This window comes from Rana temporaria, chromosome 2 (assembly GCF_905171775.1).
Source record: "Rana temporaria chromosome 2, aRanTem1.1, whole genome shotgun sequence".
Taxonomy (NCBI): domain Eukaryota; kingdom Metazoa; phylum Chordata; class Amphibia; order Anura; family Ranidae; genus Rana; species Rana temporaria.
In genome coordinates this window covers 136,266,353-136,283,909 of record NC_053490.1, presented here as the reverse complement: position 1 = coordinate 136,283,909, position 17,557 = coordinate 136,266,353, and the positions used below count along the sequence as shown (strand labels likewise).

Sequence of the window (17,557 nt, the reverse complement as noted above, 5' to 3'; positions counted from 1 at the left end):
TGCGCCATTCGTTCAAAACGAAAAAACATTTTTTTTTACCAAAAATATGTAGAAGAATACATATCGGCCTACACTGAGGGAAACATTTTTTTTAATATATTTTTTTGGGGATATTTATTATAGCAAAAAGTAAAAAATATAGTTTTTTTTTCAAAATTGTCGCTCTATTTTTGTTTATAGCGCAAAAAATAAAAACCGCAACCGAGGTGATCAAATACCACCAAAAGAAAGCCCTATTTGTGGGAAAAAAAAGGACGCCAATTTTGTTTGGTAGCCACATCGCACGACCGCGCAATTGTCAGTTAAAGTGACGCAGTGCCGAATCGCAAAAAGTGGCCCGGTCCTTTAGCTGCATAATGGTCTGGGTCTTAAGTGGTTAAACAAAGTCCTGCAAGCAGCATCTTTGGGGCGGTGGAGGAGCTTTTTGGCCGCTAGCGGGGAGCTTTTACCCCCCTCTCTAGCGGCTGAAGAAGGGGTTAATGGCGCCCGTGTAGCACTGCTGCTGAAGCGATGTGCAGGTGATTCGGCAGTGCTGCCCATGCATTCCAATAGGCAAGGGGTAGCGCTACCATTCCTTATTTTAGATTATTGATTCTTTTTATGATTCTCGTATTGACATTTTCACCCTGCAGATTCTTTTTAAACAGTTCTCGCCTTTCAGCTCCAGTATTCTTCCTCTTGTCTCCCAGTATTGTACCCACACCCAGCTTTAGATAAGATAAATCTGAATCTTCTGACAACGCCCTCCGACTTTCACATTGAGGTTGCTGGGCAGGAGTTTTTCAGGCGGTATAGCAGCGCTATTTTTAGCGCTGTACCGCCTGAAAAACTCCTCAGTGTGAAAGGGTGACATTTTTTAAGGCACTTTAGCGCTAAAAATAGCGCCTGTAAATCGCCTGAAAAAAAGCGTCACCTGCAATCCCAGTGTGAAGGCTTTCACACTGGGGCGCTGCGCTGGCAGGGAATCAAAAAAAGTCCTGCCAACAGCTTCTTTGCAGCGCTTTAGAACCTCCTAAAGCACCCTTGCCCATTGAAATCAATGGGCCGTGCTGCCGAATCGCCGGCAAAGCGCTGCTGTAGCCGCGGTTTTAACCGTTTTTCGGCCGCTAGCAGGGGTTAAAAGCACCCCGCTAGTGACCCAAAAGCTCTGCAAAAACAACGGTAAAAGCTCCGCTAAATATAGCGGTGAATATAAAGGAATAGTAGTTGTAAAAAAGGCCTTGTGGATTTAATTAACCTTTTTTGTGCTCATTCTCCTTTAAGGGGGTGTGGCAGAGGGCGTGTCCTATGCCTACATAAGTTTTCTAGTAGGAGTCCCTCCCTCATTCCCATCTCAAAATGTTGGGAGGTACAGTATGTCAGTAGGAGGTAACTTTTCACGGGGGTGATAATCTATAGAGGCAGAAAGACTGGTTTTATATTATATTCTAACCCAACTACAAAAATGTATCATATTTCAGCTTTGCCTGTCATTAGATTTGGGGGCCATATTGGTTTTATTTCTACAGGCTTAATATATTTATTTCAGAGATACATTTCCATTACCGAACATTGCCCTACAGACAAACTACAATCATGGCGTCTCGGGCTTCAAGAATCCCACTGAGCATGCGCCCGTTCTCACCCAGCACTTTCTATGCCTATGGGATTCCCTCAAGTCTCGCCCCTAACGGTTTCCACGGTAATGAGATCTTTTCATTCCGATGCCCAATCAAGCTTCAGTTACATACTGATAACCCGCCTACCTGATGTCGTCACGTCTTTTTCAGGCTCCCATTGGTTGGCCGGGCTCTGTCGCACTTAGTTTATGCCAGCCAGTTACCCAATCAGAGGGCGCTGCTTTTTACGAACTGTGAAAGTTGTGGAAGGGCCGTGTTATCAGCTGAGTGCTGGGGCTTGTCGGGGCCGAGACCGCTGCTGGGCCCGGAGCAGAGCGTGGCTCCATGTGCCGAGGAGCGGGGACAGTGCGCTGTGTATGTATTCCTTCTTGTAGCGTGTGAGGAGCGTGTAGAGCCAGCATGGTGTGTATTGAAGTGTATGGAAACCTGACCCAGGACAATGAAGTCATACCTCACCCTGCACTCATGTGCGCCTGATGTTCTCCTTCCTTCATCCTCTAGGGCAGGGCTCGCCAAACTTTCCAAGCAAAGGGCCCCTTTACTGTCCTTGATTGTTATCTGTGATCAGTGGAAGCATGAGATGCCACATCGTTGGTTTTCATGGGAGGAATAGTGTCTTATTGATGCTGTCAGTTATGGTGCTCCATCGGTGTTGGTTGGAGTAGTAGCCCCGTCATTGGTGTCAGCTGGAGGAGTAGTGGGGACCCCCTGTCATTGGTGTCAGCTGGAGATGTAGTGGGGCCCCCCGTCATTGGTGTCAGCTGGATATGTAGTGGGGGCCCTTGTCATTGGTGTCAGCTGGAGGAGTAGTGGGCCCCCCGTCATTGGTGTCAGCTGGAGATGTAGTGGGGACCCCCTGTCTTTGGTGTCAGCTGGAGGAGTAGTGGGGACCCCCCGTCATTGGTGTCAGCTGGAGATGTAGTGGGGCCCCCCGTCATTGGTGTCAGCTGGATATGTAGTGGGGGCCCCCCGTCATTGGTGTCAGCTGGATATGTAGTGGGGGCCCTTGTCATTGGTGTCAGCTGGAGGAGTAGTGGGCCCCCCCGTCATTGGTGTCAGCTGGAGATGTAGTGGGGACCCCCTGTCATTGGTGTCAGCTGGAGGAGTAGTGGGGACCCCCTGTCATTGGTGTCAGCTGGAGGAGTAGTGGGGACCCCCTGTCATTGGTGTCAGCTGGATATGTAGTGGGGGCCCTTGTCATTGGTGTCAGCTGGAGGAGTAGTGGGGGCCCCCTGTCATTGGTGTCTGCTGGAGGAGTAGTGGGGGCCCCCTGTCATTGGTGTCTGCTGGAGGAGTAGTGGGGGCCCCCTGTCATTGGTGTCAGCTGGAGGAGTAGTGGGCCCCCTGTCATTGGTGTCAGCTGGAGGAGTAGTGGGGGCCCCCTGTCATTGGTGTCAGCTGGAGGAGTAGTGGGGGCCCCCTGTCATTGGTGTCAGCTGGAGGAGTAGTGGGCCCCCTTGTCATTGGTGTCAGCTGGAGTAGTGGTGGGCCCCCTTGTCATTGGTGTTACCTGGAGATGTAGTGCCCCCCCTTCTTTGGTGTCAGAAGGAGATGTAGTGGGACCCCCTTGTCATTGGTGTCACCTGGAGATGTAGTTGGACCCCCTTGTCATTGGTGTCACCTGGAGATGTAGTGGGACCCCCTTGTCATTGGTGTCACCTGGAGATGTAGTGGGACCCCCTTGTCATTGGTGTCACCTGGAGATGTAGTTGGACCCCCTTGTCATTGGTGTCACCTGGAGATGTAGTGGGACCCCCTTGTCATTGGTGTCACCTGGAGATGTAGTGGGACCCCCTTGTCATTGGTGTCACCTGGAGATGTAGTGGGACCCCCTTGTCATTGGTGTGACCTGGAGATGTAGTGGGACCCTCTTGTCATTGGTGTCACCTGGAGATGTAGTGGGACCCCCTTGTCATTGGTGTCAGTCGGAGATGTAGTGGGGCCCCCCTGTCATTGGTGTCAGTCGGAGATGTAGTGGGGCCCCCCTGTCATTGGTGTCAGTCGGAGATGTAGTGGGGCCCCCCTGTCATTGGTGTCAGTCGGAGATGTAGTGGGGCCCCCCCTGTCATTGGTGTCAGTCGGAGATGTAGTGGGGCCCCCCTGTCATTGGTGTCAGTCGGAGATGTAGTGGGGCCCCCCTGTCATTGGTGTCAGTCGGAGATGTAGTGGGGCCCCCCTGTCATTGGTGTCAGTCGGAGATGTAGTGGGGCCCCCCTGTCATTGGTGTCAGTCGGAGATGTAGTGGGGCCCCCCTGTCATTGGTGTCAGTCGGAGATGTAGTGGGGCCCCCCTGTCATTGGTGTCAGTCGGAGATGTAGTGGGGCCCCCCTGTCATTGGTGTCAGTCGGAGATGTAGTGGGGCCCCCCTGTCATTGGTGTCAGTCGGAGATGTAGTGGGGCCCCCCTGTCATTGGTGTCAGTCGGAGATGTAGTGGGGCCCCCCTGTCATTGGTGTCAGTCGGAGATGTAGTGGGGCCCCCCTGTCATTGGTGTCAGTCGGAGATGTAGTGGGGCCCCCCTGTCATTGGTGTCAGTCGGAGATGTAGTGGGGCCCCCCTGTCATTGGTGTCAGTCGGAGATGTAGTGGGGCCCCCCCGTCATTGGTGTCAGTCGGAGATGTAGTGGGCCCCCCCCCCCCGTCATTGGTGTCAGTCGGAGATGTAGTGGGGCCCCCCCCCCCCGTCATTGGTGTCAGTCAGAGATGTAGTGGGGCCCCCCCGTCATTGCTGTCAGTCGGACAGTAGTATTATGTATGTAGTTGCTGTTGTCACTCTCCTATTTCTTTCTCTAATGCCAAATTATTTTCCTTTTTGTTACAGTAAGATGTCTGCAAATATTTGTTTCCATTGACATTCCCTATGGTTTTGCTGTCAGTGTTAAAGTGTACAGAGGATAATTGGAATATTATTATATATGGTCTTTTTATTTTCCTATAGGTCTTGTTTGTTTACCATTTTTTGTTTGGAGAAGGACTTTAGTGGCTATTTCAGCTTATAAGTGACACCCACACCATTTGGAAATGCAGTCATACGATGACGCTCCTATGAATGTATCCAAAAAGCTCTCCATTGCTGAAAGAACCTGCCAGGGAAAAGGAAAAGAGAATTGTGTGACGTCTTCAGCATGTCTTCCACCAAGCCAGCAAAAGCAAACCGTACAGAATACAGAGCCAAAGGGGCCAATGAAAAGCAAGCTTCCAGTTCTGTCCAAAACCATGGCACCTCCGGATTTCCAGAAGATGCATCAGAGCTGGCAGAGCCATTTTCAAAGGGTAAACCGGACTAAATCTATGAAATGTTTTCATCCACATGCCATTAATCTGTCTGTTTAAAGTGACCCGATCACAATTGGGTCCAAACTAATCTAAATCCAGCCTGTAAAACAAGATATATATATATATAATCTCATTCCTAGCACCAGCATACTACTGCATGTATGCTGCCATGAATTGGTGCCAGGGAAGGAAAATTATGCTTTGATACAATTTTCTGTTTTCCTGTATGCCAACATGACGGCATACATGTAGTAGTATGCTGCCATGGATTAGCGCCGGCAAAGGAGGATTATGAAGTGCTATAAGTGTCACCGGCGCAAAGAAATATGTTTTAAATAAATAAGTGATCTGCTGCAATACTGACCCTCAGTAGAGGGTTAAAAGGGCATATAGGGAAAAATGTTACTGCGCTGATCTGATTATCCAGAAAGTGCAATTTCATAAAGTGCTATTAAGCTGTGAACTAAATTAGTGCACAAACAACCATAAATAAGTGCTATATCAAGTACAACTACCTAATTGATATTATTTATTAAAATAATAAAGACCGTGCACTTACAAGAAAAGTGCCTCTGACCGGCACTAAGTATCTCTGGCAGTGTCGAGCGTTATAGCCGCTGACCAGCGTTTGTGTTGTTCCTCGAGAGGTATGCGTCCCTTGCTCCTGTTCCCCTGTTTGTCAACAGATGGTTCCGACGCGCTGGTGCACTCCCCCTTCGTGTGTATCCAAACAGCTTCTACGCATTTCGCAATAGCCGTTGGTGATGGTGGCACATGTTTGTCGGGTGGAAGAGACAGCTGCACCTTTAATTATTCACTTCGTGCAATAAGCACTACCAGCATTGAACCCCTCCCTACTTACCACATTGGAATCCATCGCTCAATTGCGAAATTGTTTGCTGTTCCATTATTGAACTTTTAGTGCTGTTTGCACATTTACTAGCTATCTATGGGACTTTGAAATTTAAAGCGGGGGTTCACCCGGATATACAACTTTTTACCCTTAGATTGAGGCTCATTTTGTCTAGGGGAATCGGCTATTTTGTTTTTAAATCGAAGCTGTACTTACCTTTTTAGAGAGCGATCTTCTCCGCAGCTTCCGGGTATGGGCTGCGGGACTGGGCGTTCCTATTTCGATTGACAGTCTAAAGACAGGCGCAGTATAGCGCCGCACCGACGTTCGGCTTCTTTCGGCTACTCGTGACGCGATGGATGCGACCGTCGGAAGACTGTCAATCAAAATAGGAACGCCCAGTCCCACAGCCCATACCCGGAAGCGGCGGAGAAGAACGCTCTCTAAAAAGGTAAGTACAGCTTCGATTTTAAAAATACTAGCCTATTCCCCTAGACAAAATGAGCATCCATCTAAGGCTAAAAGTTATTTTTAGGGTGAGCTCCCTATATATATATATATATATATATATATATATATATATATATATATATATATATATATATATATATATATATATATATATATATATATATATATATAGTATTTATTTCACATAAGGAGCACTATCGGCGGTAATATTTCTACCACAGGAGCACAACGTGCAGTGATTTTGTCCCTTGATGCTCCATGTTGACAATAACCACTGTTTACATTTCTTCGTTTATTGCACATTTTATGTAGTTTTATAAAATCCATTTATTCATTTTTTTTTTTTTTTTTTGGTATAGTGTGATAGACTCACGTATATTTATCCATATAGTATATCAATTAGGTCGTCGTACTTGATATAGCACTTATTTATGGTTGTTTGTGCACTAATTTAGTTCACAGCTTAATAGCACTTTATGAAATTGCACTTTTTGGATAATCAGATCAGCGCAGTAACATTTTTCCCTAAAGGACGATTATGGCAAGTATTTGCTACAATTTTCTGTTTTCCAGCACTTCATGTTTTAAAAATCTGCTGTATAGTACATCCTGAACTGCTGCTTGTATTGGGACACTACCAGGTAAACAGTTGGGGATCTACAATACAGTATGGCCAAAACATATTTTTTTTCCTTGTTGCAGGCAGCCCTGCTCCCTCCTCACTGGCGATGATTGACAGCATCAGGAGCCAATGGCTAACTGCTGTGTCTGAACCAATTAGGAGGCAGAGAGCTTTGAGGGCTGGTGCTCTTGTGCACATCGCTGGATTGAGATTGGGTTCAGCTCCCGACAGCCGATGGGGTGCCGACATCGCTGGATTCCAGGACAGGTAAGTGTACTAATATTAAAAGTCAGCAGCTACAGTATGTGTAGCTGCTGACTTTTAATCTTTGGGGGGGGGGGGGGGGGCGGCAGAACTCTGCCTTAAAGTGGATGTAAACCCCAAAAAAACAGGTACAAGGTTTTTTACCAAACCTTTTAAGGTAAAAAAACCTTGTACCTTTTAGAACCACTTTAAGAGCCGAGTTAGAGGTACTACAGGCAAGGTACTATGGCAAATACTGTAGCTGCTGTCTTTTAATAAAAAGACACTTGCCAGTCCAGGAGTCCTCATTACCTAGGCCAGTTCTTGTGTGGTATTTGGGTCCCTGGCGCTGCCATCCTGCTTGTGGGAAGCTGGCTGCGATATCCTGCTGTTCCACAGCTGTCTCCACACTGCACATGTATGACATGCGCTGCTCTTTTTTAGACTGGTCCCCCAGCCTCCTGGGACAAGTGATGTGATGTGTCTGGGGGGGGGGGTGTGTGTCACCGGCAAGGCTGCTCTGATATCCGGTACCTTTTCAGGAGGAAAAAAAATTGCAATGATGAGCTGGGGGAGGAGGATGAGCAGAGCTTCCAGTTTTAGGTGAAGTTTCACTTTTTTGCAGATTGCGCTCAAAATATCAATCATTGCGGTCTACATGTATACCTGTAGTGTGAGCATACTGAATCCTAACTGTAAACACTTTTTTTTTTTTTAGTTTTAATTTTTTGCATGTTTATTTTTGGAACTAGAAAATGGATTTTGGAGTTGATTCTAGTTCATGTATTTGGGATCTGGTAAGCTTGATGCCTGTGTGTATGGGAGTTATATTTATATTCTATCCTTTTGTCCTTTTATACAAGTCAGCAACTACATAACAGAAAGCTGCTGAGTCATAAGAGATACAAAAATACTCTGTCATCCCTTTTCCAAGGGATCTGGCTACTTCCTAGTATTATGTTATGACAGCTAGGAATCGCATGGTTATGTCAGAAGGTTTAGTGCTGCATATTTGAATATTTACTAAATATAACCTAAGAAAAAAATTGTCACTCTAAATATTAGATATTCTCTAGTTGTATTTTTGTCTTCTTGATGGTGTTTGTGTTTACTTTACACAGGGAAAAGCCGTATGCAAAAAATCTTGCACACGTCCCCAGCCTTTCAACTTTTCACAGAGGGGAGCACGCCCCCGAGTAAAAGTTCCAGATGTGAGCAATTCTGGAGCATCGTTGAGTGGGCAACCATTATGTAATTCTCAAGCAAGTCACAAAATCCGGGAACCCCTAACGAATGTAGCTCTTGGACAAAACAAAAAGGAATCCAGTGTTGTAAAGGGTATGTAGTCTGCCTGTCTTTGTAATGCTCGTGACTTTACTACTTTTCAGTAAATATGTAGTAACATTGAAGTCAAGTAGCTAAATAAATAGAATATAACAAACTAATATTTTAGCCTAAATATTCATCTGTGGTGCAGAAGGGTGGCTAAGTGGTTGTATTGCAGTCTCAGGATCCTGAATTTGATTTCCACCAAAGACTCAGGGGTTGATTTACTAAAACTGAATAATGCAAATCTGGTACAGCTCTACAAAGAAACCAATCGGCTTCCAAGGTTTTCAGGCGTAATTGAACAAGCTGAAGCTAGAAGCCGATTGGCTACCATGAACGGCTGCACCAGATTTTTCACTCTCCAGTTTTAGTAAATCAACCCCCATATGTGTGACATTTGTATATACAGTGGGGATCGATTGTTTGGGCACCCCAGGTACAAATTTGTATTAATGTGCATAACGAAGCCAAGGAAAGATGGACAAATCTCCAAAAGGCATCAAATTACAGATTAGACATTCTTATAATATGTCAAAAAAAGTTAGATTTTATTTCCATCATTTACACTTTCAAAATTACAGAAAACCAAAAAATGGCGTCTGCAAAAGTTTGGGCACCCTGCAGAATTTATAGCATGCACTGCCCCCTTTGCACCTGCCACTGTCATGGATTGTTCTCAATCTTCGTCTGGGAAGACCAGGTGATGTCAATCTCAAAGGTTTTAAATTCCCAGACTCATCTGACCTTGCCCCAACAATCAGCACCATGGGTTCTTCTAAGCAGTTGTCTAGAAAACTGAAACTTATAATAGTTGACGCTCACAAAGCTGGAGAAGAAGATAGCAAAGCGTTTTCAGATGTCAATCTCCTCTGTTCGGAATGTAATTAAGAAATGGCAGTCATCAGGAACAGTGGAAGTTGAAGCAAGATCTGGAAGACCAAGAAAAATATCGACAGAACAGCTTGCAGGATTGTGAGAAAAGCAATTCAAAACCCATGTTTGACTGCACGATCCCTCCAGAAAGATCTGGCAGACACTGGAGTTGTGGTACACTATTCCACTATAAAGAGATACTTGTACAAATATGGTCTTCATGGAAGAGTCATCAGAAGAAAACCTCTTCTACGTCCTCACCACAAAAATCAGCGTTTGAACTTTGCAAAGGAACATATAGACAAGCCTGATGCATTTTGGAAACAAGTTCTCTGGACCGATGAGGTTAAAATAGAACTTTTTGGCCGGAATGAGCAAAGGTACGTTTGGAGAAGAAAGGGCACAGAATTTAATGAAAAGAACCTCTGTCCAACTGTTAACCATGGGGGTGGATCAATCATGCTTTGGGGTTGTATTGCAGCCAGTGGCACAGGGAACCTTTCACGAGTAGAAGGAAAAATGGATTCATGCCATCTGTGAAAAAGCTGAAGTTAAAGAGAGGATGGCTTCTACAAATGGATAATGATCCTAAATCCACGGGGGATTACATCAAGAGGCGTAAACTGAAGGTTTTGCCTTGGCCTTCACAATCTCCTGACCTCAACATAATTGAAAATCTATGGATAGGTCTTAAAAGAGCAGTGTGTGACAGACAGCCCAGAATTCTCAAAGAACTGGAAGACTTTTGTAAGGAAGAATGGGCAAAGATACCTCAAACAAGAATTTAAAGACTCTTCGCTGGCTACAAAAAGCGTTTACAAGCTGTGATACTTGCCAAAGGGGGCAGTACAAGATATTAACTCTGCAGGGTGCCCAAACTTTTGCAGACGCCATTTTTTTGTTTTCTGTAATTTTGAAAGTGTAAATGATGGAAATAAAATCTAACTTTTTTTTTTACATATTATAAGAATGTCTAATCTGTAATTTGATGCCTTTTGGAGATTTTTCCATCTTTCCTTGGCTTTGTTATGCACATTAATACAAATTTGTACCTGGGGTGCCCAAACTTTCGATCCCCACTGTAGTCCATGTGTTTGCTCAGTTGTGTGTACCTGTAATACAGGGTTTGACAAATTTGCTTGGAATCTAGGAGCCAGCTAAAAAAGTTAGGAGCCAGAAAACACGCTCCGTCCCGCCAAGCTCGAGCGCAGAAGCGAACTCATACGTGAGTAGCGCCCGCATATGTAAACGGTATTCAAATCACACTTGAGGTATCGCCACGATCGTTGGAGCGTGAGCAACAATTCTAGCTCTAGACCCTCTGTAACTCAAAACATGCAACCTGTAGAATTTTTTAAACGTCGCCTGTGGAGATTTTAAAGGGTAAAAGTTTGTCGCCATTCCATGAGCGGACGCAATTTTGAAGCGTGACATGTTGGGTATTATTTTACGCCAGGTCACAATTCTTGTCGCAATTGGGACCGGGCGCCTGGATTTTGTCGAGCCTTGTTGTAATAGGAATATTTTTCTCTTCTGTCATGCAGTAAGGCATCACTATTTAGAAGCAGTAAAGCTTATGCAACAGATTAATTACATGGCTACAGCTGAGAAAAAATGTCCTCCCCTGGCTGCTCTAAAATTGCACTGCACGGGAATGAACCCTGACTTATTTCTTGCTACTTTACTGAAGATGAGAGCTTTTCACTCTAAACAGATAATCTGTAGCAGTTATCTTGCCTGGAAATTCAGATGCATGGATAGCCAATACACTGTAAACATGTTGCAGAGACTTTGAAGAGGTGTTGGATTGCGTCTATGTCACAAATGTGATTGATGTCCCCTAATGTGTCTATATTGCATTTTGCATATCTAGTGAAGAAGTACTATAAGGTGGGGAAAGTGTAAGTGCTGTATTTATGAAGTGGGTATCTCAATGGGGTCAAGGTGGGGGAAACAAATTCAAATGAAACTTGTCAGGGTACAGGTTTAAAATGTCGTCTCTTTGGTACCTGCAAACACACACTGCTTGTCTATAAAGCAGGGGCATCAAATTCAATTTCATCGCTGGCCGCATCAGTGATATGGTTGCTCTCAAAGGGCCGCTTGTATCTGTAAGACTATATAAATACATGGTCTCTTTATCATATTAAAAAATTGCTTTAGTAATGACTTAAACTGTGAAGGGCAGGTGCAGACCGCAACAGAGCCAACTCGCACTCCTGTTTTAGATTATGTAAATCTAAAAAGCACGGTTGCACACTGCTGGTATTGGCCACAAGAAACTTTATTGGAGACTGCTTGGGTAGAACATGGTATTTTGTCTGAGCAATGCTCAATAAAGTTTCTTGTGGTTCCCCCACCCTCACTTATCACAGTGCACCCCTTTATGTTCTGCTGCCAGAAAGAAGCTGGGCGTGGAGCTGGAAATCTGTGCAGGATCTGGAGGGGGTATAGAAGAGGGTTGGAGTCAGCTGAATGCTGAGACAAGAAGAGGTGGGAACGAGGGGTTGCTGTGGCTACACAGAGGCGCAGGATCAGTAGGAGTTCTGTCCTCTCTTTTGTCTGCTGAGATGGGATGGGTGAAGAGACAAGCCTCTCCCTGGCTGCATGGCCAATGCAGGGTCTGGTGGAGAGTTCTGTTCTCCTCTCTCCTTCTGACTGCTGAAACAAGGAGACGAGGGGGGGCTCTGCAGCTGCAGGAGAGGTGCAAGGGCCACATGAAATGGCCTGGTGGGCTGCGTTTTTGACACCTGCTGTAAAGCCTCTTGAATACTTTCCAATACTGATCAGCGAGAAGTGTGCCCTACTAAATAGCAGGAAGACTTAAAGCATTATTAAACCCCAAAGAAAACATTTATTATATTGCAACTTGCCAATACTTGGATGTGGTGGCTGCATTAGTTTTCTTCCTCAGGCTTTCTTCTATTTGTATCTGGTGATTTGGCCAGTAAGTCTGTTTCAGTAAGCTCTCTTCCAGGTATATCGGTTACAAAGATGGGACAAACTATCTACCACTGACAGGGGTGCTTAAAATGATCAGGTTTTTATTTGTGTAAAACCTTCATCCCAAAGGGGGGGGGGGGGGAATAACTGATAAGGTGTGGACCGGAATTTTCTATTTTTTTTTTTTTTTTGGTGTATTTTTATATTGGCTAGTACACCTAACACTCCACTCCCTGCAGACTGACCGTGCAGCTGTCTTTTGTGCCCCCTGTGATCCTTTGTCTTAAGTGGGGCCACTCTAATACAGGAGATGTTACTGGCCAGATCACCAGGTGAAAATGGGGGGAGCCACCACATCTAATGATTGATTAGCTGCATTATGTTACATTTTTGGGTTCAATACCACTTTAACAATGGAAGGGTGTGCTGCCAGTACCAGGAACAAGGAAGCATGTTCATAAATGGTATTTCAGATTAACCTCTGCATTTCATTCAACCCTTGGCTTGCTTGTAGAAGCTCATCGATTTTACACTTGCAGGTGCCTGCAAACCGCTACCCTGTAGAGCAGGGGTGTCAAATTTGATTTCATTGCGGGCCACATCAGCCTTATAGTTGCCCTCAAAGGGCCTATTAGATCTGTAAGACTAGATGTCAAGCGCACCCCACGCCCACCTACACCCTTCCATCAGATGTCAAGTCACCCACTCTCTGGTCTAAAGCTGCTTTCACACTGATGCGCTGCAGTTTACTTACACCGTGGGGTCAGCACAGTGCACCTGTGGCTTTCCTTGCTTTTAGAAAGCACACCAAACCCGCAGCTAATAAAAGTCTTTGCCTCAGTGCAGGTAACCCGCTGGTGCACTGCGCTGCACCTGCGGATCAGTTTGAAAGCAGCCCAATGTAACTAGTGTACCAGTTTAGAGAACAGATATGCCCACTTCTTTCTCCCGAATTCCAGCAGGTATGGCTGTTGCTGTCCCCCAGGCGTGTGTGGCTGTTGCTGTCCCCCAGTCTGGGTATGGCTGGCGGTTGCTGGCTGTCCCCCAGTCTGGGTATGGCTGGCGGTTGCTGGCTGTCCCCCAGTCTGGGTATGGCTGGCGGTTGCATCCAGCCTGCATTGACTGTTCATGGTTACGTAATAGCAGAACTTTTTGACAGCAAGGGGCAAGTTATAGTTATTCATATGTTCTTGACTACTTGTGGAATTGGCACTGTGCACAATATTTAGGTGGTCGGTCAGCCTTTTCTATACATTAAGGTTAAAAACCTTCTGTAGTGCAGCAAGAGCCATTGGCTCGCGCTGCTGTCAATTAACTCCAGTCACACGGGGGCAGGGCCGAGTTTTGCTGTCTGCATCAATGGACGTAGCAGCAGGACTCGGGAAGCGTGCCCCATGGTAAGCAAGTATAACATGTTTGTTATTTAAAAAAAAAAAAAAAAGAACCTTTACAACCCCTTTTTTAATATTATTTGACTTTGTGTAGTAGATTCTATATAGGGATCTAAAAATGTTATAAACTATAGAAAAGTTTATTTGGCGCAAACCATACTTGAAAATGCACAAGATGTAAGTGTTCATGTTTCTTCAGGTGGTTCTGAGGTGGATTTTAAAGCTGATCCCGCTGCACTGGCAAGCATCCTTTCAAATATCGGTGTGTCTACCGCCCCTGTTGGCAAAGTTAGCTTGGCGCAAAGGGTACCAATGAGAGCGTCCTCAATTGCTCATCCACTCAACAGCAGCAAGAACACGGTAAGAGAAACGATTTACATGTTTGTAATCATAAGGTGTGTTTATCCTGTGTAAAAATCCTCTTTACTGAGATGTTTCAAGGGAAGGGCCATATTTGAAAATTGAATTTGGATAAAGAGAAGTTTTTTGCATTGTAAGCTACTCTGTCTATTTTCGGTGATTCCCTGTTCTGCCCATTACTACTTGGACTCCATTGCCCTGTTGGCTTGTTAATGTGTATTAAAGGAGAAGTGTGGGATTTTTTTTTCTCCCCCTTTATACTTGCCTTGGTGGCTGTAGGATCGGTCAAATGATCTTTGGCTGGATGACTTCTTCTTTTAATATTGGACTTTATTTTTATTCTTTAAAGGTTATGTTCACCATCTGTTAAGAAGGAACATGTAACATGTTCCAGCATCTGCAGCCTCAGCCCCCCCCCCCCCCCCTTCTCTCACTCACTGTCACAATTTGAAAACATTGTGGCTCTTCCCACATGGTCACGTCATTTATCCAAAGTTTTCTGTTAATAAATGCCTACAAGTACTGTCATCGTGGCTGACGGCTTGTAGTTCTCAATGAACGTTGAGCTTTTTTTTTTTTTTTATATTTTTTTTATTTTTTTGCTCTAAGGTAACTGTCTGCCCGTACAAGATACGAGCAGACGGCTATGCTGAGAGTTTGTATGAGCATTTGATCTGCTGATTGTGGGTGTAATGCTCTGCAGGCTCCTTAGGAAAAAATAAATAAATGCACATTTCGCTTTCATTCATTGACGGACACAGCTCTTCCATTCTTGACCTTGGGTTATATCACCACCTTCAGGAGTAGGACTAGGCAGGAAAAAACAAGCATAGCAACACCTAGGGACGGTCCTCGGAAGTAACCCACTACTCTGCTACAGGCAGTTGACTGAAATAAATCCTGCTGGGCTGGGTCATAGGCTGTATAATATATATCGTTGTAGTCTCCCCAGCCTGGCCACCGAGTGCGTGCAGACTTTAACTTTCTTCAATATTCTTGTACCCTAAAGATTAAGGAGTGTAAGCTGAAAACGCTCAGGTGTGAATGCGGCCTTAAGAATTTGTGCTTGTGCAGGGAGGAAAGATTGTTGCAACAGCTTGAAAATGGTTTATTTTTAGACTGAAGAGTGTATAAGAAGGTGTATCTTTGTGTAGGCAGGTATTTAATGTGTGCTGCTCATTTTGGTACCTTATTTTCTTTAACAATGTAGATGATCAGAAGCTCAATGTACACGGTGCCAACTTGCCAACCTGGGCCTTCAAATATGGGTAGGATGTCCTGCGTTCCCAAGATGACTGTTAAAGGTATATGGTGTGTGTGTGTGTGTGTGTACATGAGATTTTTTATATATTATATTCCAGGTAGATGCTTAAGTGTTATACATGTGCACGTGAAGCTTCACTTTTAAAAAATAAATCCCATTATATCGGGTCAAATATTGCTTTCCTGTCCTCTACACTGAGGCTGACAACTTTTTAGCTCTTGAGTGGTTTAGTAAACTCTTCTTCAGAATCGCACATACACAATGTGATGTGTTTGTCCCGGCACAAGCAACTTCCTCGTATGACAGTCCCCAGCACTGGATTAGTAGCCATGATTGAGACTTGGAGGTAATCGGGGGTCAAGTCCTGGGGAAAAAAGTGTGGGAATTCCCACCCAAGATCCACTCCCCCACCAAAAAAAAAAAAAAAAATGATACGCTCATATGCATAATTACTAAACCGCATTTATTTATTTATTTATTTATTTATTTTTTTCCGATTCACTGTACTTTAGTAATCCTTTGTTACTGGGCGCTTCCTGTATATGGATTCATCAGGTAGTGTGCAAGTATTCCGTCACTTCCTCGATGCCGCAATGTCTCCTGGGAGCTTTTGTCATTGTTCCCAGGAGACATTGCGGAGGTCTGCCGCGAGTTATCGCGGGATTGAGAAAGAAGCCAGTTCTTTCTGAATCCAACGATAACTCGCGGCAGACCTCCGCAATGTCTCCTGGGAACAATGACAAAAGCTCCCAGGAGACATTGCGGCATCGAGGAAGTGACGGAATACCCGCACACTACCTGATGAATCCATATACAGGATTACTAAGGTTCGCCTGCCCCTGACAGTGACTTGAGCTGGGCATCGCCGCTTAGTGGATTGGCTCGGCTGCTCTAGTCCTGCAAAGGGAACTGAGTTCCTGCTGTGATGAAAGTGCAGGAACTCTGTTCCCGCAGGACTTGAGCCCTGGAGGTAATCGTAGGATTGGTTTCATTTTAATAGGACTTCTACGGCAATAAAATGGTGACAGTTTTTGTTCTGTAGCTTACAAACATAGTGGTTCTAAAGGCAGATTTTAATTTTATTTTCTCTTTCGTTCATAGACGGACACAGCCTTCATTGACCTTAGGGTTATGCTTCTTCCTGGTAGGAAGAAGCATAACCCTAAGGTCAATGAAGGCTGTGTCCGTCTATGAACGAAAGAGAAATGGATTTTACGGTGAGTACAAAAATCCTTTTTTTTTTTACTTATTCATGTAAATGCATTGACCCGCTCATGTACATATGTCGGTACTTTAAAGATGGATACCTCGGTAACTGCAGCAGCTGCTGCCACGACGAGATATCCATCTTTTCTGTGAGCAGTCCTTTATTCGATAACAGTGGTCTCTGGCGGATTCACTGCCAGATCACCGTTGGCGGTGGGAGAGAACCCCCTCCCACGTCTTCCACTGCTTACCGGAGCAGTCGGCAGCGGCGGAGACAAATCGGTTCCTTCACGCTGCTGTGTGTGGATACGAGTGAGGCCAAGATGGGCCCTCACCCATCTCCATAGCAGGGCGGAAGCGAGGTCAAAACGTCACTTCCACCCATGCTTCTTAAAGAGACATTTTTCTCTTGTAATGTTTTCAAATGACAATATTCTTTTTCTCTTTTTTTTTTTTTTTTTTTTTGCATTTTAGTTTAAATATGAGATCTGAAGTACTCTCATATTTAAGAGTACCTGTCATGCTTTTTTCTATTACAAGGTATGTTTGCATTCCTTGTAATCGGAATAAAAGTGACCCATTTTTTTTTTTTTTAAAGTGGCCCGTCCCGACAAGCTTGCGCGCAGAAGCGAACGCATGCGTGGGTAGCTCCCGCGTATGAAAACGATGCTCAAACCACACAAGTGAGGTATTGCCGCAATCGTTGGAGCGAGAGCAATAATTCTAGCCCTAGACCTCCTCTGTAACTCAAAAGGTGCAACCTATAGAATTGTTTAAACATCGCCTATGGAGATTTTTAAGGGTAAAATTTTGACTCCATTCCACGAGCGGGCGCAATTTTGAAGCGTGACATGTTGGGTATTATTTTACTCGGCATAACATTATCTTTCACAATATAAAAAAAAATTGGGCTATCTTTACTGTTGTCGTGTGTGTGTGTGTGTGTGTGTGTGTGTGTTTTTTTTTTTTTTTTGCATTCAAAATAATTTTTTTGAAAAAAAAAAAACACTGTGCTTGTAAGAGCGCTGCGCAACTACGGTGTGACAAAAAGTATTGCAATGACCACTATTTTATTCTCTAGGGTGTTAGAGAAAAAATATATAATGTTT

General features: G+C 44.7%; 1 protein-coding gene across 2 annotated transcripts in view; it reads left to right on the top strand.

Moving 5' to 3' along the window:
* The first annotated feature begins 1,350 nt into the window (after nt 1–1,350).
* The window catches only part of LOC120929566 (trophinin associated protein), a 43,426-nt gene continuing 27,219 nt past the window's right edge, over nt 1,351–17,557 (top strand). The window contains exons 1-5 of one of the 2 annotated variants that reach the window (XM_040341158.1): nt 1,351–1,368; nt 4,556–4,890; nt 8,204–8,420; nt 13,818–13,978; nt 15,189–15,282. In XM_040341158.1, the coding sequence (XP_040197092.1) occupies nt 4,639–4,890; nt 8,204–8,420; nt 13,818–13,978; nt 15,189–15,282 (724 nt within the window). In that variant the 5' untranslated portion in view covers nt 1,351–1,368; nt 4,556–4,638. Of the gene's footprint in view, nt 1,369–1,788; nt 1,974–4,555; nt 4,891–8,203; nt 8,421–13,817; nt 13,979–15,188; nt 15,283–17,557 lie in introns of those variants that run through there. The other variant, XM_040341157.1, reaches the window with a different exon arrangement.